This window comes from Ascaphus truei, chromosome 8 (assembly GCF_040206685.1).
Source record: "Ascaphus truei isolate aAscTru1 chromosome 8, aAscTru1.hap1, whole genome shotgun sequence".
Lineage (NCBI taxonomy): Eukaryota > Metazoa > Chordata > Amphibia > Anura > Ascaphidae > Ascaphus > Ascaphus truei.
Window position 1 is genome coordinate 29,205,687 of NC_134490.1, and position 27,746 is coordinate 29,233,432.

Sequence of the window (27,746 nt, forward strand, 5' to 3'; positions counted from 1 at the left end):
TGCGCGAGAGCCGCCGGAGATCTCCTGCACTCCGGTGCACTCCCTCCTCGGCCCCCACCCTTCGGAATGGCCGTCGGGTCTGCCGCTGGCCTCCGGCAGTACCCGCCTTCGGTCCTGGCCACGGAGGCTCCGAGGGAGGTCGCAGGGGGCAAAGGGTGACCTGGCTACACTTAGTTTTAAAGAGGTCTTGGCTCTATGTTTTGGGATAATCCCCAGTGCAAATTCTGTTATCAGTATGAATAATGAATTCCTGTACGAGGGGGATTGGGTGTTTTTTTATTTTTATTTTTTCAAATATTTTTTTAGGCAGTTGTGCAACAAAAACACGTCATAAAACAATATACAGCCTAATACAAGAACATTTTTGTATTTTTGGGGGGAAAAAGATTGACAACCTTAATTGTCATACTAGGGAGTCCTTCAAAGAGAGAAGGCCAGAGAGGAGGGGACATGGTGGGGGAGGGGGATGGGGATTGGGTGTTTTAAAGCCAGCTCACTAGTCGAATGGCTGATGACAGCAGAGGTAATCCAAAGAAAAAATGCGGAGCATAGCTGTGAAACAGTGGGGCCAAACACCAGCGAGAAGGGTTAAAAATATTCTTTATTCCATGGTTGAAACGTGGGGGGACACAAGGATGCTACTCTGACACGTTTCGGGCAAAGCCCATTGTCAAAGAGACTCTTTGACAAAGGGCTTTTGCCCGAAACGCATCAGAGTAGCATCCTTGTGTCCCCCCACGTTTCAACCATGGAATAAAGAATATTTTTAACCCTTCTCGCTGGTGTTTGGCCCCACTGTTTCATAGCTGTGCTCTGCATTTTTTCTTTGGATTACCTCTGCTGCTGCTGACTGGCGTGATGCACGCACACTGATGAATTGCCAGATATGTGAGTACTCGTCTCTTCTTTACTTGGATGGGGAGATAGTAACCTTTTATCGAGTGTGACTCCAGGGCTTATGTCCTAGTGGTATACTATTACAGGATCATTACATTACCTGATAGTTTATGGATTTCACTACATGGACTATCAATACTGATGCCCTTTTCTAGAAGAGCTTTTTATGCACCAGGTTTATGAGACTCACAAGGCTTTATTATAGTTCATCTACTCCGGGACTATATTCATTATTTAGGAAGTCTATTTGGATGTATGTTTCCTCTGTTACTGAGCACCGAACCTTGGAACATGTTCCAGTGTACATATAATGGCTGGTGACAATAGTCAGTTGGCATGCATGCTTTCCTGGGAGGGGAAGTGCATGTCATGTATCACCTGTGATGCTGTTTGAGGTGGATTACAGCTCCTAGTGCGAAGTCCTTGTCCTGGTCCAGTCTAGGATGTTCAAAACATATAAAGGTTTACGTGCACTCAAAAATATAAAGATACTTGCGGGTGCTGAAACTCCATGGTGAAATCCCATAGAAATTAAGCAAAAAGAGTAGCCCTCTAAAATACTGCTTAAGTGGTGAGTATTTATTCATCCAACGTTTCGGTCCAACACAGCAGACCTTTCTGAATGTTGAGAAAGGTCTGCTGTGTTGAACCGAAACATTGGATATATAAATATTCACTACTTGGTCATTATTTGTAACGTTGCTGACTGCAAAACAGGATACAGACCTGCAGGGCAGAGGTAGGGAGTAATACACTGACCTTGGCCTGGGATGCAGGGGTAATCCGGTACGTTCCAGGGTCAAGGCAGGCGGCAAACAAAGGGTGGTCCGATTCTGAGGTCGAGGCAGGCGGAAGGCAAGGGGTAGTCGGATTCAGTTCCAAGGTCAAAACAGGCATCACGCAAAACAAAGGCAAGTGAGAGCTCAGACAGGACAAGGTAACCAGTACTTTGCACGAGCAAAGACTAGTAGCAACTGCCTGCTATTTAAGGCCAGCGGTAGCTGCTGGCAATGAGAGCCAAAGAGGCTGATTTCCTGTAAGGGGGGTGGGGGGGCAAGCGAAGGACAGGATTTGCCAGGAAGCAAGGTGGCCATGATAGCTTCATACAGTCTGGATGTTACTTCCTGTCAGCATTCATCCTGGATGTTCAGACAGATCCCTTTATACTATTTTGGGGTGCTGCTCTTTATCTTCCAATCTAGGTTGTCCCACGTCACGTCCACCCAAGTTCAGTGGGTGTTGCTGAATGTAACTAGATCTTCACCTGTGCTTTTTTACTACACTGTACAGTCTGCTGTAACCTTTGGGCCCTGTGCTTTGTCACTTTGGTGTCTTGTTTTCCTGCGGCCTACTTCTTACTACACTTTTTTTTTTCCTATTCTCCTGCTAGTCTCCCATTATTCTCCCTTACTTCGTCTCGGTTCCCTTGTTTTCTCACTTGTCTGTATTCTTTCCCCTTCTAGCTCTCCTGACAACCCCTGCTGTCTGCTCTCTTCCCTACCTCCTCAACTGCTTGAACTGCCTGAACCCGTCATTTCCCAACTGGTCCTACTGTAACCATTCCCGTTTAAATTACAAGTGCGTGGCCCATCTACCAGGCAACCACACGCTTGTTTCTTTAAAAAAGTAAATCGGAGATTGGGAGTGTAAAGCTAACCGCCGCCACTGGGAAGCACGTAGATGCTCAAGGTTGCGGCACTCCCTCTTATCCGAGTGCGCAGCTGCCTTCCCTCAGCAGAGGGTCAAGTTGGGATAGCAACCCAATGCACCAGCAGCCTCATGATTCCCACAGCCGGCTTTTCCCCCTCCTGCAGCTCCAAGGGGAGCAGTACCACAGACGACGGGGCGTTACAATGAGTGGGGTCTCACTCCTCACTCATCAAAGTAGTAAATATTCAGTTTATATGTCTAATTCCAGATATTAATCTTTTAGACCAAAATCACTGCACCCTAATACCTCTGACGATCTATTCTTTGCTTAGCTATAACTTACTAATAAAGTGGTCCAATAGCAGCACTGCTGTATTTCCTCTGGATAATTAAGCCTTTAGCACGGAGTTAGTAAGAGGCACAGAAAGGGGTGCATATTTTAGAGAAGAATCCTAATTTCCATGTTAGAGTTTTTGGAAGAAACCCAAATGCCCTTGAGGGTTCTGGGAAACTGGCCAGGGGCAGACTTCCTGCTTCTGATTACAAAGTTTGGGCGAGATGTATCAAAGCAAAGACAGTGCACACAGTTGTGACGCAATGCTCCACTTTCTGTTTGCGTCAAATGTATGAAAGAGATGCATAGTGTTGGCCACAGCAAATTACGCCACCTCAGATCTGGCAAATACAAGATACAAAAGTGACAGACGGGGATGTAGAGTTTGCTACATCTTATTGTAATCTGTGCATCATGTAACTTCTCCCTAACTCCTCCTATTGTCACTCCTCAAATCGCAAGGTGACGCAACTGTCACAAACCTTGGAGCAAAGACATTGATACAGAGGACGCCAGATGAGAATGATGCCATTTTGCTTTGATACATCTCCTTATTCTTCTATTGAGTTGAGTTGTTAACCCCCATTTTTCAAATATTTGCTGTTGGTAACCAAATGCTTTAAGCATTTTTAACCTGACTTAATCTCTTTTACGATAAGACTGTAAACTGTGATATTTACCAGTCGATTGGCTACTTGTGTTATTTTGTTTGGCTAATGATGGCAGCATGTTTAGTTTAGTGAGCGAATTACAAACCAACATGCAAATGGAGGCAGAAAGTAGACAAACATGTTTACAAGAGAAGCACTTAAGAGAAACTTCAAAGCAGCAGCCTGTGCTGAGAGACATTATTTTTGCATTTTGTCTCTTTTCTTTTACAACGTTGTTTTTATGTTTTAAATTTGATGGTCCATTTAAGAGATAATAGCGTATGAAATAATTAGGGTCCGGGAGGTTGAAATGGACCTCGCCCCAAAGCCCAGCGCAGTCGAAAGGTTACCATGGTAATCTCTTTAGCTGGAGATGAAAATCATGATTTTGAATGCAGGACATGCTCAGGGGGGCAAGATACTAACGTTATAGGAGTTAAATTCACATAGGCTTCGGTGGGGGGAGGGGGTGCTTTGCTTTAAGGTGCAGTCTTTAAAATCTTTCTAAATCTGTGATTATAACAAAATTGGCCCGCGGTGTCGGGCTCAAAAACAAATTGCAGCAATCCAATTAAAACTAACATGCTGCGCGCGCCGCCTGGAGCGGCAGGGCGGCAGACTGCAGAGCAGACGTGAGATTTTGTTTTGAGCAGGCGACGGATGCGACACGTGAGCGGTTCAGCCAATGAAAGCGAACCGCTCATGGCCACGCCTCCGGCTGCCTCCGGCTGCCTCCGGCTGCCTCCTGACTTCAGTTCACTTGCCGCTTTGCCGGATCGCAGCGGTGACGTCACCAAATCGTGCTGCCGCCCTACCTCAGCTGGTATAATCTTAGACTGAGGAAGACAATTTACATTAATAGATTGCCCTTTAAAATGTAGACTAAAAAAGTTTAATAAACCTATGTACTGTATGCTCATACTCCGGGTTGCCACCATGCCAGGGTTGACCCGGTGACTACAGGTTTTGGCTAGGTATCTCCGGGTTGAGAATTGAAATCTCCGGGTTTGTGCAGGGCCGGCTGGGATGTTTGGTGCAGGGACATGTGCAGGGCCTCGGCTCTTACCATCTCCCGGTGCCGCATCCGGCAGCATCTCCCCATGCTTGGTCCTCTAAAGATGGATGTGCGACGTCACGGCGCCATGAGGTATCACGTTGTTATTGCAACGTGGCATGGCGCTGTGACGTCACGGCAAAACACGACACCATTTGCCGTCACGGAGCCATCTTGACGGGACCATGTAGGGGGAAATGCCGTCGGAGATGGTAAGATAGTTAAATATATAAATAAAAAATTTTTTTTTAAGTCTCTGGGCTATCCTTGAGGTGGTAACCCTGCTCATACTTAAAAATAAAAGGGGCTATGTAACGTTGGAGCAAAACGCAAAGCATTGTGATCCCGCGTGTCAGTTTGTTATGCAGGAAGTGCAAATTAGTGTGGAACCCACCAGACAGAAGGGAGCAGCCAGAAGAAATTAAACCTCTCCCAAGTCTCCGCTCATCGTGTTGACATACATACTTTAAGGCCTAGTCCCCACTGTATAGATGAGAAGCACGGTAGTCCCTGAGCTGAAACGCGCTATTTTCAGCTCCAGGAACTGCTGGTTCCCGGGATACTTACTGTAAGTAGCGCCGGTACCCTCCAGGGGAAAGAAGATAGGTTTTGAAATCTCCCGCGTCACCCTGTCTAATAGGAAGCTGCTCCGTCTTTGAAAGCGGCATTCATAGCTGCACATTTTTCATTTTGTTTTGCTTTAATTTATGCAGCATTTTAATACCTTTTAAAAAATTTAAAAATAAAAAGAATTACCTAAGCTGCCGATCGATCTGTTCTCCTGTGATCGATCAGCAAATATCCTGTTCCTTGGGTTTACCTTTGAATAAATCCTGATGTCAGTGGAACGCAACAACGACAGTGTAACCTTATTTTGCAAAGGGAAACATTGGCTCTTGTTACAGCTTTCAAAGCGGCCACAGTCTCCTGCTGGGAACACTGCAACACTTTCCTGTTTGTGACAGTTTGTTGCCAAAACCTTTGCGCTGCTAAGCTTTAAAAGAGGTGTGCCAGAGCCTGCTATAGCAATCAAAGAAAAGGATGCTTCGTACGCTACAACTCATTAAAAAATGGCTTTAAAGCTGCACACCAAGCAATATACTACACGTGTTTTATTTTAATAAATCAAGTCTGTACTATGAGAAAAAAATACCTGTTGCATTTAAAAAAAAAAAAAAAAAAAAAAAAAAAACAACTCTAACATTTTTAATGTATTATAATGTAACTAGCCTTTTTTGTTTCTATAGCAACCATTTACAAAGTCACAGATCCTTTGCAGCCATTTAGTGAACCCCTGAGCCGAATCTTCGCCGATCGATCACAGGAGAACGGATCGATAGGCAAATTAGCCAATTACTTATTCAGTCTGTGGATTGTATTGATGCACATATTAAAGGGGAAAATAAATAAATAATAATAAAAAAACAGCAGCTTGAACTGCTGCATTGAGTTGATTTTTAATATTTTTTTTTCAAAATTGAATGCAGTAAGTATTATCTAACATGACAGAACCGATTTATTTAAAAAGAAAAACAACTCATATCGGATTTTGATTTGTTTTTACAAGAAAGTTGCAGGGCTGCTTCCTTGTATTAGTTTCTCAGGCCCTGGAGCGGATAGGGTGGGAAATCCTGCTTTAAAAAAATGATTTGAAATCCTTATGGATGTCAGATTTGGGTTAAGAAAAGGCTCCAATTGCTTAGATTTGACCCCTAAAAAATGTCACTGGCATTAGTACATTTTGGTCCCACAAGGGACTGGTCCCTTTCGGCGATGTATCAAATTCTGTGCCCTGACTCCCGGGTTTCCAGTATCCTATATTTATACAGCTGTTCGCAATCACTTGACTGTTCCGAGCGCGATCACGTGACCGCCGTGATGACGGAGCGGAAGAGGAGGAGTCCCCGTCTACCATTCCTTATCCGGATAGATCGCGTTCAGCTTGCCGCAGCAGCGTAGAATGCGATCTGCCCAAGAAAGCTAGCAAATAGCCGATGGCGTAGCCAGTGGTGGGAGTCAGAAGTGTTCAGTAACTGCTTCTTACCGTCCTCCCGGCATCTTCCCCCTGAAACTTTCACCTGTCCTGGCGGCGGACGGCGTCTACCAGCATGTCCAGGCATCAATATGGCTGGATGGCGCCGCGTTGCCATGATAACGCAACGCCGCATAATGTCGTGATGTCACGTAGCGTCCCATTGCTATAGCAATGGGGCATCAAATGATGCTGTCACGTGGCGTTCCCGTTGGCATGACAACGCTGCACCATTTGACGACGCGCGCCCACATTGAAAAGATTTGCAGGGAAACGATGCCGGGACATGCTTGTAGATGCCACCCGCCGCTCAGACAGGTGAGAGAATTAAGTTCCCGTTCGTGTCGCGCGGCTGAATCCCACCACTGGACATAGCTGCTATGTCAAGGGGCCCCTGGACTACATCCAGGGGGTTAATGCAGTCACGAAATCTGTTACAAATTCACGGATTGCGTCAAATTAAATGTCGCCTTGCCAAGTGGGCAATCATAGACTTGTTAAAATTAGAGATGGTGTTGCTTTTTTTTTTTACCCATGCATTGCTAGCCAGATGCGGGGTTAATTAACTGCATCCTATAAATGATGAAGCGCACTCCGTTTCAAGTGAGCTCGTGTAAAATATGGCTGGGGAGATGTACTGTAAATATTATCTGCATGAGGTTTACATGGACTATGAAAGCGGAGTTTCCCTATAAACATGACCACCAGTTCAGCTTCAAATATTTATCTTGCCGACTTACGGTAGCTGACACGCGTTTTACTTTATCGCTGATCAAGTGCTTCCTCCCACAACCATCTTAAATGAACATGCTGTCATATAAAAATAATCATATTTTATAGCATACAGCGCGCGCAGCGCTGTGCAGTACGTAGACTTTTGCAGGCACAATGACTTTTTCAAGCACAGGCTGCCTGAAGAGCTTACAATCTAATGTTGGTGCCTGAGCGATAGTGATGTACCTAAGGTCAAAAAGAGAGGTGACACTGGGATTCGAACCCAGGCAGTGTTCCCAACACAGGGCTTCTTCTTCAGCTCATAAACTTTACTGACACAAAGCGGTGATCCAACAGAACAGCCAGCCTTTCCTCTGGGGACTCCCACGAATGGGCATCTAGGGAGACTTGATTTTCTGCCACCCTTGGGATGTAAAAATGGCTGCCACTAACGTCAAGACAATGAACATGGAGAACGGTCCCAGGACCCACGGCATCCTCTCATTGACTTGGCTTATGCCCACTATCTGTACAGCTGCTTTGCCAGTCCATACACTTTAACTCCTTCGCTGCCAGAAAGGCATTGTATACCAGGTTGTAAAAATGATTTAAAAATACTTATACAGCTCTGATTTGTTTTAATGACATGTAACCTGCTGTACGTGCCACATCCACTAGTTCACTTTGGTCCTAGGGAGGGATGACCCTTTATATGTACAGTGATTATAAGGCACTAGAGTAGTCGTATGAGTGCAGTATGGTGGAGAATTAAGAGAAGGGTGAAAGGGTTGCATGTCCTTCTGTCAGTGGGATCGGTCTGCAGTGTGGGGACCCGCTGAAGCAGTGATGGGACCCGCTGAAGCAGAGAGAACATCTGCTGTTCACACACCTAATGGAACAACGTGTTGCTTCTTGCATGGTCACCATTATTATCATGTGACTGGTTCCATTTATCACTTGTTTTGTCTACCAGTGCAACTATTGGGAAGGGGGTTAACCTATTCCTTGCCAGACCGGCCTGTAATTCATTGCTATCTATAATGCTTATGGTGCACTGTAATCCTACATCCAGCTCCTCCTCCAATAACTGTTCCACCTACTTTTCCTTTAACCATTACCAATAGTATAGGTTGTCTCCTAACTGCTTTCATAACCGTGTCCTATAACTCCTCCCCTAACTGCTCCTATAGCGTCTTCCTGTAATGCCTCCCCTAACTGCTCCTGTAACCGCTCCCTATAACTCCTCCCCTAACTGCTCCTACAACCGCTCCCTATAACTCCTCCCCTAACTGCTCCTACAACCGCTCCCTATAACCCCTCCCCTAACTGCTCCTACAACTCCTCCCCTAACTGCTCCTACAACCGCTCCCTGTAACTCCTCCCCTAACTGCTCCCCTAACTGCTCCTGTAACCACTCCCTATAAGTGCTCCTCATGACGCCCCCTAACTGCTCCTATAACCGCCCTCTTAACTCTTCTTCTAACTGCTCCCCATCAAAGTAATATGGAGGGAGCATGTTTCAGAGAAAGAGAGGTGCTAGAACAAGAGGTCATTCTCTGATGCTGGAGGGTGGGAGGCTCAGTGGAAATGTGGCGAAGTCCTGTTGCACTGAAAATGTAGTAGATTCGTGGAATATTCTCTCAACAGAGATGGTAGGGGCTAATACATTGTGGGAACTATAAAAAAAAAAAAACCTTGGACATAAGGCTATCGTAAATATGAAAGAAAGCTAAGGATTAAACAGGGTCTGAGGATTTAGAGCAGATGGGAAAATAGGCTGACTAGGTGGGCCAGGTTGTTCTGTTCTGCCTTCAAATTATATGGGCTCTAAGTATCGAGAGAGAGAAAGAGAGAGTCTCCAAATGTACCTATTTAACAGGCACACTGGATGTTATTGGCTCCTTTGAGTACCTACTGTATTGCTTAGAGCGTTTTGTGTGTGCGGTAAACGTCATACTGTTATGGTTATGGTGCTTCCATAGGGTTTGCTTGGAAGTCCCTCTGTCTAGCACGTATAATAAGTGGTACCTATTTTATACCCACAAAGTGTTTGTGTGTTTGTGTGTGTGTGTGTGTGTGTGTGTGTTCGTTCACAGGGGGTCCCGTGAAGGTTTGTATGAAATTAAAACATCACATACAGGGGCTTATGCAGAGAGGTACGGAGCAGAAAGGCTTAAATTCGCCGCAGGTTTGGCATTTAATTGTGTCCTATGCAGGGTACTCCGGTAGCGCGGTGTGCAGGAAAGTACTAATTAGGCGAGTTTCACGCCATTCTGAGGCGCGCGTTATCTGGCCACAATACTGCCAACTTTAGTTGGCGGGCAAAATTTCCCCTGAACGCGCCATTTAGTAGCTCCGATTGGCGCGTTCATGCGCATCGGGGCTACTGGAATCGTGCGTGTTTCCGCATTGGAGAAATCACGCTTCTTGCCACACGTCTGGCGAATTTGAATTGGCCCGCCAAGTTCTCGCCAGTAACTGCCTACATGAGGAAATTTTTGCCTCTAACCTGGCGAAATTTAACTTTACGTTCCTCTCTGCATAAGCCCCACAGTATAATAAACAGTTGTGTCTTACTGCTCCATAACATAAACAGCCCCATGATTAATGGGCTTTTAAGTAATACTAGACTGGGCTTGTCTGGCCTCAATGGACATATTTTGGCTCACGTTCAGCTCCAGATAGAAGGAGCCTGTAAAACAAAAAAAAAAAAAAAGCAGCTTTGGTATTTTGTTCATTTTTCCTCTGCTCTAAGCAGAGGTTATTCTGGCATCACACAGGTAAACAGTGTGAGATACAGACACGTGCATTACAAGGCTATGGCGTCCTTACGTCTGAAGTGCTGTATAACACTACACACAGTCATGGGCATTTAGATTGTAAGCTCTTCGGGGCAGGGGCTCCTTTTCCTACTGAAGTGCTTATTTCCATTATGTGTTATACTATTATGTCACGTGTATTGTTAAGCGCTATGTACCTGGATGGCGCTATAAAACAACCCCATAACAGGGGCTGATGACATAATCACGCGTCCAACGCGCGTTTCCCTCCTACTATGGACAACTTTCCCTGACGAAGTTCCATAGTAGGACGGAAACGCGCGTTGGACGCGTTATTATGTCATCAGCCCCTGTTATGGGGTTGTTTTAATATAGTGCGCTAGTAACCAGTTTTTCACCAGCATAGCCAATATATAAAAACAGTGTAGCTAGCAGGGTTGGCTTTATGGGTACTATTATTGTCTATGGACACACTGTAGCCGTATCCCTGCTGTAGCAACTGACCAATCACCTTCTGTGCTGTTGAATGCAAGTGTTGGGCATTTCTTTCTCACGAGCATAGCCAATATATAACAACATTTCAATTGGCAGAGTTGGCTTTATAGATATCACTATTATTATCTATTAATATATTGTAGCCGCATCTCTGCCACAGTTTCTTGGCTGCATACTTACTGTGCTGGTGATTGCAATTGATGGTTACTCTGACTCACCTTGCCTGGTTGCACCATGTTTAGCCTCTCAGGTTACAGTTATAATTATATACTGGAACTTACTTATATATATGTGAGGCTAACTCTGGTGCATGTGTACATATCATTTAATTTATTTTTAAAGGTTTATTATATTTAGTGTTACGGTAATATATGTTTTAAGTACACCTATTAAAAGTTATATTTTATACATACATAGTGTGCACACAAGTGAATTTTCTTTTTGGAGCACAAATACTTTTGTACTCCTTTGTTTCCCTGATTCACTTCAATTCACAGTCGCACCTATTGTTCCCTATAATTATCGATATATATGTATTATTCATCCACATCACAATTAGTATAATTTAGTTGATCACTCACTATCCCTCCCCCCCCCCCTTCTTTGCAATAATACTCTTATATGCAAAAGGAATGAGGAGGGACAGACAATGGGCAAAGTGTCTTAATAAATAAAAATAAATAAAAAGTAGTGGTTCTGTGCATTATTTGATACATTTTTACACATTGGGGCAAATCTCTTAAACCATTGTTTTATTCTTGGTTTGCAAATTCATTATGATGATGCTCCCGGATAAACATAAATAGCTATGTTTTAATTCCATGTCCCCGGAGAAAAGCAAAACATATTTAATTTTTCCAAGATGCAAAAAGGGTAAAACCGTTAATGTGAGGGGGATTGAAACTTTCTGAAGCAGCTGATTTGCGCTGCTTATTTTTTAATCACTACGTGGGACGATCCCCCTAAATCCTGGTCTGATTTCTCCGGGGCTACAGAATAAGAAACACTGCTGAAACCTTTTGTGTTTTGTGTCTACATTGCTTCCTGTCCTTTTAAGGTAATTACAGCTGAAAGGGAGTCCTCCGACTTTCTATTATCACAGAGTAAAAATAGATCTGCCTGCTATTAGAGTCCCTCAAGCTCATTCCAGTTCACGTAGCTGATCTTATCAGATTTTCAATGTTATAAGTGTGTGAAATTGCCTGAGCAGATAAGGCAATTGTGTATCAAAGTATTGGTGTGTGGATGTATCAGCGCACCTGGGCGGGTGTATTGGAGTGTCAGTGTGTATCGGCGCGCCTGGGCGGGTGTATCAGAGGGTCAGTGTGTGGATGTGTCGGTGTGTGGGTGTATTGCCGCACTTGGATGGGTGTATCGGAGTGTTCGTGTATTGGCGTGCCTGGGCTGGTGTATCAGTGTCTTGTTGGGTGGATGTAATTGCATGCCTAGGTGTATTGGAGTGTGGGTGTATTGGCGTGCCTGGGCTGGTATATCGGAGTGTCGGTGTGTGGGTGTATCGGCGCACCTGGGTGGGTGTATCAGCGTGTTGTACGTGGGTGTATCGACGCTCCTGGGTGGGTGCTATGAGAGTGTCGGTGTGTGGGTGTATCGGCGCTAGTATGCATCAGTCTGTGTTAAAGCAGGTAATTTCCCCCCCCCCCCCCCTTTTTTTTTTTTAAAGTTAACTGAACTGTGGTCCCCTAACCTCTGGCCACCCCTTGGTTCCCGAGATATTTGTATTTATTTTTTTTGCGCTGGCTGCGGTGTCACAAATAGAAAGTCACCAAGTCATCACCCAATGGTCTTGCAACTTTCTACTGGCCACCAGTGAGCCCTGACCCTGCAGCCATTTTGTTTTCACCAGGCAAGTATCCTTACTGATGGACAAACCTGCTCTGCAACCAGAAACATGGGGGTTCCTGGAGGTCAGGGGACCACTGATCAGTGAGGCCCAATGACAGAGACGAAAAAGGGCAAGTAAATGTAAGTTAAGCAACAAACCCTCTTTACATATACTTGAAACGATGAAACTGGTCTTGAATGACAAATCAGGTGATAATTGCTTGTTTTTGCAACTTCAGAATATGCTTACGTTGTTCCTTGGGGCTTTAACCGCCTGACACCAGCTTAAATAAATGATAGGAGGAAGTTTGCGGAACAATACAATTGTATGTTTTCAAAAGGACTCCAATTACCTCAATAAGAGGAGAGTGGCCTGTGCTGTTATTACATAGTGACAGAGTGATTGATAAGTACAGGGGGAGGTATTGGGGGAAGATGGATCGCTGGTAGGGGGGGGGGGGGGTCTCGTGCAAACTAAGTTCAGCTGAGTTCATTTGTTCTCAATGAATACAGGAACTTTAGAGAAGTCATGGCCGTGTGTAATATGGAGGTACGGAAGGATATATAGATAGATGGATTGGGTGAAGGTGATCGAGATCTATATGTATTGATGGATAGAGATATATATATAGATTAGATAAATATTTGGATTGATGGATAGAGAAGGAGTTGTGTATTTCCTCTGGCCTTATGCCCAATATTGATTCAACTCGGAAACCCCATAAATCCCTATTAACACCAACAAAACATTTTCAAATGACTACTTCCAACAATTACAATTGTGTTTGGTTTACATTTATGAATACATGCCAGACTGGGCCCGCCATGCGGGGTTTTAATGTGCCGAGCTGCATGTTCATTAATGGTCAACATTTGGCCTCCTGTTGGCATTTCAGCAATGAATAACCCTTTGTAAAGACGGGAGAGCTTCAGTTTTGCTTTGTGCAGTTGTCAATGATTTCCAGGTCAATAACTTTTTCGTTGCGATGGACGCCTGAAAGTTGGGTTGCCGTGCAAAAAGTTGATGGAAGGCAGTTCCTGCAATTAATGATGTTGACAACAAAGCTATAAGTCCAGCCCAAGATCAGCTTTGCTCCAAACACATCATATGAAGCAACGGTTACTTACAAGCATGACCCAAGATTAATTTCATCAGTCTTTAAATCGGCTGACTTATAAATAATTTTAATTTTATGCAGAGCCATCAGCATATTTTTTTTTTTTTTGCATGCAAATAAAATGCAGATAAACAAAAAGGGTGTGCGTTTTATGCAATAATGAAAGCCGCAATCCGTCCTGATTGTTTTTTTTTTTTAACATATATATATTTTCCACCCCTTCAGTTCCTGAGATACATTCCTTTTTGAATTCCCCATATAAGAATTATTGTGGGGGAGAAACAATATGGCCTCCAGGGTCCACCTCACTCTGCTGGCCAATAGAAAGCGGTGATTTAATCGTGAGAGGACATTGCAGCTTTCTTTTTTTTTTATAAATATTTTTCCTTTATTGGTGTCTTTTGATGCATTGACAAATATAACAGTCATAACATAGCAGAACCGTATGTCAAAGAGACACATTACAAGCATATAACAGGGAGGCAGTTGGTGACACACAATAAACCTTTTTCCCATTTACAGTGGTGAAAAGAGAGGGGATGACGAAGGGCGGGTAGATAGTTGGGAACGACATGGGGAGAGAGCGGGGGGGGGGGGTGGAGGAGGGGGGGGATTGTGGCAGGGGGGGCGCCTTGGATCTCGGAAGTAAGGGATCTAGTGTTGCAGAAGGGCTTGTACCAGTGTCGGGGTACATTGCAGCTTTTGATTGTGTGACTCCACCATCCTCTTGTCTTTCCGTGCAAGGGCTGTCTAAAGTTAAAAAATATATATATATATATATATATATATATATATATATATATATATATATCTCGGCAATTGGGGGGCCTCGGAAGTGTAAAGTGCCACAGTTCACATACGGTTAAAAAAAATAATATATATATACTTTATTTTAAGGGTAATTTCTGCTTTAAAATGGGCCGTTTAACGTAGTGGGTAAAAAAAAAACAACTAAACAATTTACCAATGTAATTAGAAAGAGTCAATGCCTCTTAATGTAACTGTCTTATTTATATAAATAAATATGCACTGTTTTTTGTCAGGAACACAGACTTCGTGTATATCAGCTACTAATGTTTATCTGTTGAACTAATAATGGCGTCATCATTATTTTACAAACAAAGGAACAGAGATTCATCAAAATGGATATCACCAAAATACATTGGAAACTGCCTGGCTGTGTAACATCTTAAGTGTCACATTTGAAGTGTCTGTGGAGTTAATATTGGAGGTGAAGACTACAAGAAGAACTGGACTCAGCAACTGGGAGAACTTGACTTTCTAAATGCTCTAGCAATTTGTACACATCTAGACAAGGTTTCTAGGCTGCTGCTTAATCTTCAGTGCTACACTGTTCTGCCAGGATGTATTAAGGTCTGTAAATAGTAAACCCTGGTGGAATCAAATATGATGCTGTCCATGGCAGATGGTAATATTAGCCATCCTAAACATTAATAAATGATAACTTCATAGAATCTCTAGGAAATGCCTGAATGGGCTATGACAAGCAATGATGGACCATGTGATATTGCTATAATGATTCATATAAGCTTGCTCTAAAGCTATAGAGTCCCGTATTAATACAGACCGGTTGTGTAGATGAGGCTGAGTATCCTTCTGTCCCATTCAGTGTGAGCCTGCAAACTCCTTGCTGGTAGAATGTAGGGTAAAGTGCTGCCATGGAGTTTAGTAAATCGACATCCATGCTGCATTGTGGGCTTGAGGTGTACAGGTAGTCCTCGCTATCCAACGTTTCACTTTACAACGAATGGCATATCCAACACTTCACAATGCAACCCTATGGGCTGTTTTTCGATGCTGGAATGCGTTATCCAATGCTCACCGCCGCTGATTAACATGGGACTCACTTTACAACGGTTTCACTATCCAACGCTACTTCCAGAACGGATTCCGTAGGATAACTGGGGACTTCGTTCCGGATACTCTGGACCCGCGCTATACTCGGATGGACTGCGAGGTATTTTCAGGTATTTGCCAGTACCTGCGGCACTTTTCAGCATCGATCTGCCCCTCGTTGCTGCTTCCGCCACAACTCTGAGTCCTGTGCACGCCACGCCAATGCGCCATCTTTAAATGTCATTCAACAGTGACGAGGCTGCGCAGGACTCTGACATTTTAAAGATGGCGTTGGAGTGCGTCTCTCCCTTTTTTGGTTGGCGCCCCGGGCACGTGCCCGCCCCTTAATCCGGACATGTCACAGATTTGTACTGTATATACTGTAGGCTGTGCTGGAAAAGCTGTGTGGCAGTCATAAGGTAATAGGGGTTTATTTTATGTAACGGTTTTTCTGGACTGGCCTGACGCACCCAATCTCATATTGGCCCCTGTGGTCTAACCAGTCCCCATTACAGTGTGATGTCTGGTGGTGCACCTGTTGGCAACAGGACTCCTGAGTCTCCCGCATGATGGTGTGTGGGGATTTGCCAACCCAGACAGGCAGCTGAGGTAGTGTGCTGAGTCCTACCTATATCCAGTGCAGCGCCTCCACCTCATCAGGATCCCGGCGTCCGCTTGGGGATGATTCTGATGAGGAAATCCTCTGTGGTGCTTCTCTCTGTGCAATAACTCCACACTTGCACACGAGAGTGTCTTTAATCAGGATCATCTTTATTAGTACGGTGGGCCAGCTGCCCTCCACAATGGGTGTAATCAGCCCTCCATTGTTCAGCTGCTTCCCTCTGAAAGGTTCCTCCTTTTCTAATGGAGTTGCTTCCACCTCTCCCCTAGGGAAGATTCACCAGCTTCTCTGTCTCTACCTTATGCTGCCAGACTCACAGCTCTGCATCAGACTACTGCAACAATGTTGCAGACCTCCATGTGCCTCTTACTGAACAGAGGCAGCCCAACAACAGGAACTCAACTAACTTTAGGCAGTGCTGTGTCTTATATCACCTAGGAACAGGCACATCTCTGATGTCACTAACCGTGGACACACAGCATGTTGTCACTTCCTATGGGACATATGACACCTCACCAGGGTGTGAGGGAAAACCTCCATGATGACTACTGGCAATCCTGCATACTTACCAGGTTTACTGCCAGCATGAGAAAGAGATATGTACACCAATTTTACACAAGGCTACATTTAAAATGGACAAGAAGCAAAAGGTGAAACGCTGGGCGCATTTGCATGTTATTACCCAGAATCCCTGGCTGCAGCGGAAGCATTGTATGCCAAGAGATAATGGGGAAAGACAGGGTTGCAAACCTGAGACGTGAATGATGTGGTGTTTTTTTTTTTTTTAAATATTTAATTCTACGAACTTGGTTGAAATTCATATCACTTGTGGCTCATTTGCGTTACATCCCATGCATGTGCACCCGATGTGCGAGTGTATCATATACACATACATTATATATACTGTACACAAATAACACATTTACAAAAATCAACCTTTAGTATTAATAAAAAAAAAGAAAATTACAGACTGCAGGGAGAGCAAATTAAAGTGAATTACTAAAAGGTTAAAGCAGCAGTCTGCACTTATTTTTTTTTTTTGGGGGGGGGGTTTAGTTTATTTTTTTTTTAACTTTTTGCCCTTTCCAAAACGGTTTTTATTTTTTTTTAATCTGATGCTCTGTTGCCGAGATGTGTTTGAAATATTAAATCTGGGTGGATTACTGCTTTTCAAAAGGAGCAGAACGAGTTAAAAAAAAAAAAAAGAAAAATAGGTTTGAAGCGGGATGTCACAGGAGCTGAACCGACTTAATTTCAGCTCCGGGGTCCCCCTGACCCCCGAGATATTTGCCTCCAGAGGGGGTGCCGGTAGCAGCTCAGGAGGTTTAAAGGTTCTGGTCACGCGTGTAGAGAAGTCAGGCAGCGCAATGCACCGGAAATGGCATGAAAAACAGAACACACAACAATAGTGCAACTCTCTGTGTATTAGGGATATCGTAAACACCCCCAAATAAGTGTGAATACACCTATACTAATACACAGTAATACCCTCAAAATCTAAATGCTGCAGATAAGCAAATCTCTCACAAGAAGAATGCCCAGGTGAATAAACACACTGTGTGTGTCATACCATGCCCATACCCACGGTCTTCTTGCAGCTAAAAAGCGCCGGATACCGGGTAATTTCCGTGTTCTCTGTACATGACTAGCTCCGGGGAGCACAGAGCACAGTACCCCTGACGAAGAACATATGCTCCACCTGCTGGCAGGATAGGGATATACTTAGCTGATGGTAATGTTCACTGCCGGGCTGTGTTCTAGATCCGCTTTTCACCTACATTTTAAAGCCGAAAGCTTCTTAGCACTGAGATCGTGATTACATACAAAACACAATAAGGACAGAGGGATAACATTCCATCGGCAGTGGGGTGCTGGCCGCTGGGGTGACATTTTGGGGTCTCAACTCCTCCATCAGATACCGCCTCCCTGCCGTGTATGTGCGTGGCTCTGTCCTTTTTGATATGGATATTTAGTCATTTTCTGTTGTAAATGTACTTTTTTTTTGTATGTACAGTAATGACATTTTGATACCTATATAAACTTGTTTGTTATATCTTTGAAAGTGCAGTGTTCTTTTCTCTTTATTCTGTGATATTTTAGGTAGGTAGGGGGTCCTCACCTTTTAACACTGGTGTCACGGGAGACCAGGCCAATTACCCCACTTTATCCGGATAATACAATGAGCAAAACAAGATAATGAAATAAATTGTAGTTTATTCCCTTACAATAGGCATACACACAAGGATACACAAAATACAGGCAAACAGACACACTTACTTGGGAACTGGGATAACAACCTAACTTTCCGATGTGCAGGGGCTTAATTAAGGATTTTCCCTTGATACCAATTGCAAAAACAGGATACAAAAATTCCAGGCAGATTTAGCTGAAGCAGCTCTTTCTTGCTGGAAACTTAGAATCTGGAGAATCTTTAAACTTTGGATAACTGACTACCTGAGCCGCACAAGGGGTTATAATACCTCTCGCTTTCATTCACAGAATTATATCTCCCTTTCAGGAGGGTGAGAATATTCTCAGTAACCAATCTGCGACAAAACAGTGTTACCTAGAAATCTGAATAAACCCAGGGGCAGGTGCAATGTGGCACCTCTGCCCCTGCTTCCCTCCATGCCCCCCACCCCAGCGGTAATAGGCTCCGGACAGTATGGGGAAGCAAATTGAAATGCAATGAGCGTTCCTTGATCTTAAGGATGTGGGTGCTTCACCTAGCCATCCTGCCCAAATGCTCTTCACACCTCTGGCAGCATCTGGGCCTTTCAAGCCCCGGCCTTTGAGCAGACAGAGTGGCACCAACCTGGTAGCCATCTGGCTCACTCAGACCACTGGTTCTGAGAGTCCCAGCTTATTGTATTTTATTTTATATGTCTTTATATACAGTAGCGCCATTAATGTACTGTACATAGCGCTTCACAGCAGTAATACACGTGGTAATCAAATAAATAACAGATAATATAAATAACAGATCATGGGAATATGTGCTTCAGACATAAAAGTAACATTAAGGAAGAGGAGTCCCTGTCCCGAGGAGCTTACAGTCTAATTGGTAGGTAGGGAGAACGTACAGAGACAGTAGGAGGGAGTTCTGGTAAGTGCGTCAACGGGGCCAAGCTTTATGTATCATGTGTTCAGAATATCCACAGTGCTATTCATATGCTTCTTTAAGCAAGTGTGTCATAAGGTGGGTCTTAAAGGTGTATAGAGAGGGTGCTAGTCGGTTACTGAGGGGAAGGGCATTCCAGAGATGTGGGGCAGTCAGTGAGAAAGGTTTAAGGCGGGAGAGGGCTTTAGATACAAAGGGGGTAGAAAGAAGACATCCTTGAGAAGAACGCAAGAGTCTGGATGGTGCATAACGAGAAATTAGGGCTGAGATGTAAGGAGGGGCAGAAGAGTGTAAGGCTTTAAAAGTGAGGAGGAGAATTGGGTGTGAGATGCGGGATTTGATCGGAAGCCAGGAGAGGGATTTCATGAGGGGAGATGCTGAGACAGATCTAGGAAAGAGTAGAGTGATTCTGGCAGCAGCATTTAGGATAGATTGTAGGGGAGACAGGTGAGAGGCAGGAAGGCCGGGCAGCAGGAGGTTACAGTAATCAAGACGGGAGAGAATGAGGGCCTGAGTCAGAGTTTTAGCAGTCGAGCAACAGAGGAAAGGGGGTATCTTTGTTCTATTGCGGAGGAAAAAGCAACAGGTTTTAGATATGTTTTGAATGTGAGGGGCAAATGTGAGAGAGGAGTCGAGTGTGACCCCTAGACAGCGTGCTTGGGCTACTGGGTGAATGATCATAGTTCCAACAGTAATGTGGAAGGAGGTAGTAGGGCCAGGTTTGGGAGGAAGTATGAGGAGCTCTGTTTTAGCCATGTTGAGTTTAAGGTGGTGGAGGGCCATCCAGGATAATATAGCAGAGAAAAATTCAGAAACTTTGGTTTGTACAGCAGGTGTAAGGTCGGGTGTTGAAAAGTACATTTGTGTGTCGTCAGCATAGAGGTGATATTTAAACCCAAAAGATGTTATTAGGTGACCTAGAGAGAGTGTGTACACAGAAAAGAGAAGAGGTCCCAGGACAGAGCCCTGGGGTACCCTCACAGAGAGATCAATAGGGGAGGAGGAGGTGTTAGCAGAAGAGACATTGAAAGTACGATGGTAGAGGTAGGATGAGATCCAGGATAGAGCTTTGTTCTGAATACGAAGAGTATGGAGAATGTGAAGGAGAAGAAGCTTATTACAATGCACAAGCATATGCTTTAATACACTTTGCTAATAAAAAAAATATGCTTTAAAATTATCCTAAGTCTTTCTGGTTATGGGGAATAGAATAATAAACGTAAGACTAGACTTTCTGGGTCACTTGTACAGTAACTGGGTATTCCCCCTAACCTGGGGACCCCTTATAGTTACAGGGATACTTTACCTCCCTTTGCACCATTTACCTTTCTGGGCTGTGCTGAAGCAGGGAACCCCTAGAGGTGAGTCACATAATTACAGGTAATGCTTTCACAACAGTTGGGTCCAAGAGCTGACACTCCTGAGTCCCAAAACATGGATCAGAGGTAACCAAACGGGTTTTATTCACCTTTATTAGTGAGCCTGGCAACCTCTTCACCGTCACAACTGGTACCTCTTTATATTTTTATTTATTTTTGCAAAAAAATAATAGAATAATTTGGGTATTGTTAGATGTTACCTCCTTTGCAAATATATATATATTTATATTTAGCACTGAGATTGCAAATCCTTCCCTTCAGATTTGACATGGTTACTTACAGGTGTTTTACTCCTATTGATGCTCTTACTAGTAGTACTAGTAACTTCAGTGTGTGTCTGTGTGTCTGTGTGGTCTCAAAGTTGAAAGTCCCCAACTTTAAGAACAATAGCACAGAAGCACTAAGCTCTGTTAGGCTATTTAACATAATGCTGAGCTACAGTATGTCAGTAATTGGCTACACTAAGTGCTGCCCTCTTGTGGCATGCAAAATAATAAACCATCCTGTTCCTTTGGTAATCTTAATGTCTTCTTTTTTTCAGGGGGAGGGTAGATTAAAAGATTCAAGATGAGGAGGAGTCGGACAATGTCATTCCTCACCATGGAGGTAGGAGAAATAACTTGTAACGCCTTTTCTGCCACAAGCGTTAGTTAATAAAAAGGATGTTACTGAATTTTACTGCTGTTTTTATAGGGTGATGCAATAAGGTTTTAGGGGGCTGTCAATGTGACTTTGAATAGGGGGGGCGCTATATATATATATATATATATATATATATATATATATATATATATATATATATATATATTATATATATATATATATAATATCTATATCTCTATCTCACACACTTACCCACTTATTCCAAGCTTCATTTTGCATAGCCAGTATAACCAATCTCACACTGATGAGACCCATTAAGGTCGAAACAGCGGCATGTCATTTCCCAGAATCCCTTGCAGTGGAAGCACTGTATGCTGGGTGATAATGGTGACAGGCAGGGTTGCAGACCTGCAAATGAGCACACAGTAATATTTCATATATATATATTGCCCTTCTGCAACCGGCAGCGTGTCTACGGCGTCTCGTCTCAGTTGATGACATATGCAGAGAGCATCAGTAGGGAGAGTGTTCGCAGAGAGTGTCCATAGGGAGAGCGTCCTTACGGAGCTAACGCCGCAATTGATTAGGCCATAGTACACGTATAGACACACATGGCCAATGGGGGGAAAAAACAATTGTGGGTGTCCAGAGCGGAGGTATAACAGGGGGGAAATCATATATGCTTTGGGATTCCGTTTTTTGGTGTTTATTTTTTTTTTAATCAAATCGGTATTTATTTATTTGATATTTTTCTATATGCCCCAAAAATAATCTGTTTTTCAGTGTTAAAATAACATGCAACATCAAAAAATATAGCAGAACAGTATAATTTTGTGTTTAGCTTTCTTACTTCATTTACCACACATCTAATAGCATAGTTGCCACCATACATAGTAATGGGGGATGGGGGGGGGGGGGGGGTCGACGGACTTAGGCAAGGGGTTCAAGTCCTGAGAGATATTTTATGGCGTAAGAGCACCACAGGAGGCAGAGTGGGTGACATGGGGGTAATAGTGTAAGACGGGAGAGAGTGATATGAGGAGTGTAATTGACGTGTGTGGGTGACGTGCAGGGGGATTGAGTGATATGGGTGGCTGTACCTGTCTGTGTGCCACCTGAGCCTCTGGTGCTGCTGGGTTGTGCCCTGATGCCCCTGCAGCTGCCCGTCCTCTGCACTCCATAACAGTGCAGTGCAGCCTGCAACCTTGAACCCCACACACCTCTAAGCCCCTAACAGGTCCGTGCACGGCTGCGCTGTAGCCTGCATCTGCTCTGTGCGAACCCAGAGACGCGGTGGGGATCTTGGACATGTAAATGCTGGGGCGCCCACAAGCCAGTCCGACCTTACTTGTTTCTTCTTCCTTCCCAATTCATTAATCCTGCATTCTTCTGTATTTTCCTTCCGGGTACTGTCCAGGGCCCCTACAAATCTAGGGTGAGGGAAATTTGCCAGTGCTGAGTTGTAGATGTATTTGCCAAGAGAATTAATCCTGCACACGTGTTTGACTTTCCTTTTGCAAAAGTTGGCCAAAGTTGCTGTTATAATTTTGTATAATTAAACCAGGGCTCCTTCCAGAGATCTATTTTTCTGGTTTAGGCTACAGTACAAGACTCCGCTTTCCAGAAATGGCATACAGTAACTGGGAAGTGATTTATTGACATGACCCACCAGAGTGGGTTACTTAAAGGCAGCTACACCCTAATTAAGAAAAACGTCAATTCAAATGTTTTTATGTGAAGTAATAACGGTTTTATATATCACAAAATTGACTTATCAATTCAAAAATGAAGAAATACCATCCCCAGTAAAGGACTTCAGGGTTTCCCTGTGTGCCGCCATGTTCAGAGTTCTGCTCCTCTCTGCTGTCACCTCCTGTGATGTCATTTATGGCTCTGCCTGTGACAGGGACCATTAGGTGACAGCAGGAGAAGGTGTTTAAAAGAATGGAATTTTAATATAAAGGTCTCATGTCAGACGGAATTTCTGTAGCAGTGAGGTATCCCCAGCGTTAGCAGTATCTCTGCTGCTAGATCATTTAGTAAAATGTTATCTTCCTGACCCCGGGCAGACAGATTTCTTGGAGCCCAGGACCTCCCGACCTACAATGTCTGCTTTATAGTTTCCTAGAACAGATTGTATCTTACTCGTGTCACTTTTATTTATATATAACGGGTTTTCTGGACTAGCCTGACCCACCCAATCTCATATTGGCCCCTGTGGTCTAACCAGTCCCCATTACAGTGTGATGTCTGGTGGTGCACCTGTTGGCAACAGAACTCCTGAGTCTCCCGCATGATGTTGTGTGGGGATTGCCAACCCAGACAGGCAGCTGAGGTAGTGTGCTTGAGTCCTACCTAGATCCAGTGCAGCGCCTCCACCTCATCAGGATCCCAGCTTGAGCTTGTGGATGGTCCTGGTGAGGAACTCCTCTGTGGTGCTTCTCTCTGTGCAATTACTCCACACTTACACACGAGAGTATATTTCAACAGGGTCATCTTTATTAGTACTGTGGGCCAGCTGCCCTCCACAATGGGTGTGTTTAGCCCTCCATTGTTCACCGTACTTCACTTTGAAAGGTATATTCCTCCTTGACTAGGGATTCCCCTGAGGAAGGTCCCATTCTGTAGGACAGAAACGTTGGGTTTCTGGATGTATTTTTGCTTTCACTAATACACTTTGATTTTCAACATTGAGTGCTGTCTCTTGTTTACCAATCCTTGGAACGGTAACGTATAACTACATTCTCTATATGGGACGTGCACCTGTGGCTTACCAGCACCTATTGGAGTGCCAACTGCCTTATCTGACTATATATATATATATATATATATAAAATCAAAAAATAAATAGATGATACCGTTCTGTGGCTAACGAAATGCTTTTATTTGTGCGAGCTTTCGAGATACACTGATCTCTTCTTCCGGAAGAAGAGATCAGTGTATCTCGAAAGCTCGCACAAATAAAAGCATTTCGTTAGCCACAGAACGGTATCATCTATTTATTTTTTGGTTATTCAAGCTCGGCTAACACGGTACTGATACCTCTACATGTGTGTATATATATTTATATATATATATATGAGACCCAGCAAGGTCGAAACAGCTGTCTGTGGCTGGTTTTCTGGGTATGCACCTTAACCCTGGCTGTGCTCAAAGCTGTGACCATGCAGCAAGCTTAAGCCTATAGGGTACCATGTTAAAAATGGTTTTTGAGGCAAAAAGTGACACTGTGTGCTCATTTGCATGTCATTTCCCAGAATCCCTTGCTGCAGTGGAAGTGCTGTATGCTGGGTGATAATGGGGAAAGGCGGAGTTGCAGACCTGCCTAAGACATGCGTCTTATATGCTATATGCATACAGTTGTGTATATATATATATATATATATATATATATATATACACATTTGCACGCCACGGGCGAGTGGATTTAACATCGTGGCGAGCTCCTATTGGCCCAAGCAGCACACGTGTGGTACTAGGTGGCGAGTAGATTTTTTTGTTTGGCGAGTAGATTTTTTGGTGATTTGTCGACCACGGTATATATATATGTTGTGTGAAAAAGAAAGTACACCCTCTTTGAATTCTATGGTTTTACATATCAGGACATAATAGCAATCATCTGTTCCTTAGCAGGTCTAAAAATTAGGTAAATACAACCTCAGATGAACAACAACACATTACATATTACACCATGTCATGATTTATTTAACAATAATAAAGCCAAAATGGAGAAGCCATGTGTGAAAAACTAAGTACACCTTATGATTCAATAGCTTGTAGAACCACCTTTAGCAGTAATAACTTGAAGTAATTGTTTTCTGTATGACTTTATCAGCCTCTCACATCATTGTGGAGGAATTTTGGCCCACTCTTCTTTACAACGTTGCTTCAGTCCATTGAGGTTTGTGGGCATTTTTTTATGCACAGCTTTCTTAAGGTCCAGCCACAGCATTTCAATCAGGTTGAGGTCTGGACTTTGACTGGGCCATTGCAACACCTTGATTCTTTTTTTTCCCAGCCATTCTGTTGTAGATTTGCTGGTGTGCTTGGGATCATTGTCCTGTTGCATGACCCAATTTCGGCCAACCTTTAGCTGTCTGACAGATGGCCTCACATTTGACTCTAGAATACTTTGGTATACAGAGGAGTTCATGGTCGACTCAATGACTGCAAGGTTCCCAGGTCTTGTGGCTGCAAAACAAGCCCAAATCATCACCCCTCCACCACCGTGCTTGACAGTTGGTATGAGGTGTTTGTGCTGATATGCTGTGTTTGGTTTTCGGCAAACGTGGTGCTGTGCATTATGGCCAAACATCTTCACTTTGGTCTCGTCTGTCCAAAGGACATTGTTCCAGAAGTATTGTGGTTTGTTCAGATGCAACTTTGCAAACCTAAGCCATGCTGCCATGTTCTTTTTAGAGAGAGGAGGCTTTCTCCTGGCAACTCTTCCAATCAAACCATACTTGTTCAGTCTTTTTCTAATTGTACTGTCATGAATTTTAACATTTAACATGCTAATTGAGGCCTGTAGAGTCTGAGATGTAACTCTTGGGTTTTTTGCAATTTCTCTGAGCATTGCACGGTCTGAGCTTGCGGTGAATTTGCTGGGACGTCCACTCTTGGGAAGATTGGCAACTGTCTTGAATATTTTCCACTTTTGAATAATCTTTCTCACTGTAGAATGATGGACTTTAAATTGTTTGGAAATGGCCTTATAACCCTTCCCAGATTGATGGGCAGCAACAATTGCTTCTCTAAGATCATTGCTGATGTCTTTCCTCCTTGGCATTGTGTTAACACACACCTGAATGCTCCAGACCAGCAAACAGCTAAAACTTCGGCTTTTATAGAGGTGGTCACACTTGCTGATGATCAATTAATCAAGGGCATATGATTAGCAGCATCTGTCTGCTTCTTAATTCCTATGGAAGCAGTAACGGTGTATAGTTTTTCTCACACAGCTTCTCCATTTTGGCTTTATTTTGTTAAATAAATCATGACACGGTGTAATATGTAATGTGTTGTTCATCTGAGGTTGTATTTACCTAATTTTTAGACCTGCTAAGGAACAGATGATTGTTATTATGTCCTGATATGTAAAACCATAGAATTCAAAATGGGTGTACTTTCTTTTTCACACAACTCTATCTAAGTCAAAATCTGTTTGTTAGTGGTTTTGTTTCCTCTCATTGGCTGACTGCAAGGCGGGACTTGGCTCTCATTGGCTTTCAAGCACACTGAGTGAGCTGCCGCCAACCAACCAGGCCCCCTCCCCCCCCATGTCACACACCGCCCAACAACCCGTAGTCAGCTTCCGCAGACAAATCCCTCCGCAGTGCACCGCCGCCCTCCGGTAAGTAACCCCCCTTCCCGCACCCGCAGTGAGCCGCCGTCCCCGGTAAGTAACCTGCCCGCACCCGCAGTAATCTGGCGCCGAACAACCCTCCCAGCCACCCCCCCGGGGAGCCGCCACCGGCGAGCTCTGAAGGGGGGGGGGAAGGAAATCGGAGATGTGAACAGGGGGGGGGGGCAGGAAACGGAGCTGTGAATAGGGGGGGACCAGTGTGGAATACACTACTTTGTATTTTGGCCTTTTAGCAGCCGCCGCAGAGAAACCCCCCTGCCCGCCCCCCCAGTGAGCCGGCGCCGTGCAACCCTCCCGCCCGCCCGCCCGCCCCAACACAGAGCCGCCGAGCAACCCTCCCGCGGGGAAAGGGAGTGATGGCTGCTCCGTGGGACTCAGGGGGGACCGGAGCTGGGAACTTGGGGGGAATCGGAGCTGTAAACTGGGGGGGGGGGGAAGGGAGCTGTGAATGGGGGGGGGGACCAGAGCTGTGCACGGGGGGAGGCGACTTGCTGTGAAGGGGAGAGAAAGAGAGAGGCGGGGAGAGAGGGGAAGTGGGAGAGAGAGAGGGGGGAGTGGGAAAATTAAATCGCAGGCAACGCCGGGTATATCAGCTAGTGTATATATAATCAAAAAGGAATAGACGATACTGTTCTATCATATACACACCCTTCGCATATAATTATTTATTATTTTTTTTTTTAAGTACATGTACACACCTAACATAAAAATAAAAGTACAAAATACATGTGTGTACTGAAGAGATGGCTAATGGCTACAAATATCCACAGGGAGGAGACAAGAACCATCAAATATCATTAGATAGCACAAGACAGAGAGGGACAATGGAATGAACTACTAAATATGTATAAATATTTTATGACCATAAATGAATCATAGATGAAGTGATGATATATTTAATGATTTTATGAGTGTCTAATAAGTGTATATATAGTGTAATTATTTAAATATACAATCCAATGAAATTTACTATATATATATATATATATATATATATATTTATTATACTAGCTGAGAGACCCGGCGTTGCCCGTGAGTTAAATTTGCCGCTAGGAAAAGGTGGGGGGAGGGACGTGGACAGGAGGGGATGGGGACAGTGGACAGGAGGGGGGGGCAGTGGACATGAGGGGGGGGGGCGGGGGACAGTGGACAGGAGGGGGGGGACAGTGGACAGGAGGGGGGGGACAGTGGACAGGAGGGGGGGACAGTGGACAGGAGGGGGGGACAGTGGAC

General features: G+C 44.2%; 1 protein-coding gene across 2 annotated transcripts in view; it reads left to right on the forward strand.

The window, feature by feature from the left end:
* PDE4C (phosphodiesterase 4C) overlaps window positions 1-27,746 on the forward strand; it is a 322,499-nt gene that overhangs the window by 12,208 nt on the left and 282,545 nt on the right. The window contains exons 2-3 of one of the 2 annotated variants that reach the window (XM_075611050.1): window positions 12,471-12,589; window positions 21,087-21,151. In XM_075611050.1, coding sequence (XP_075467165.1) covers window positions 21,113-21,151 — 39 coding nt within the window. In that variant the 5' untranslated portion in view covers window positions 12,471-12,589; window positions 21,087-21,112. The remainder of the gene's footprint in view (window positions 1-12,470; window positions 12,590-21,086; window positions 21,152-27,746) is intronic. The other variant, XM_075611049.1, reaches the window with a different exon arrangement.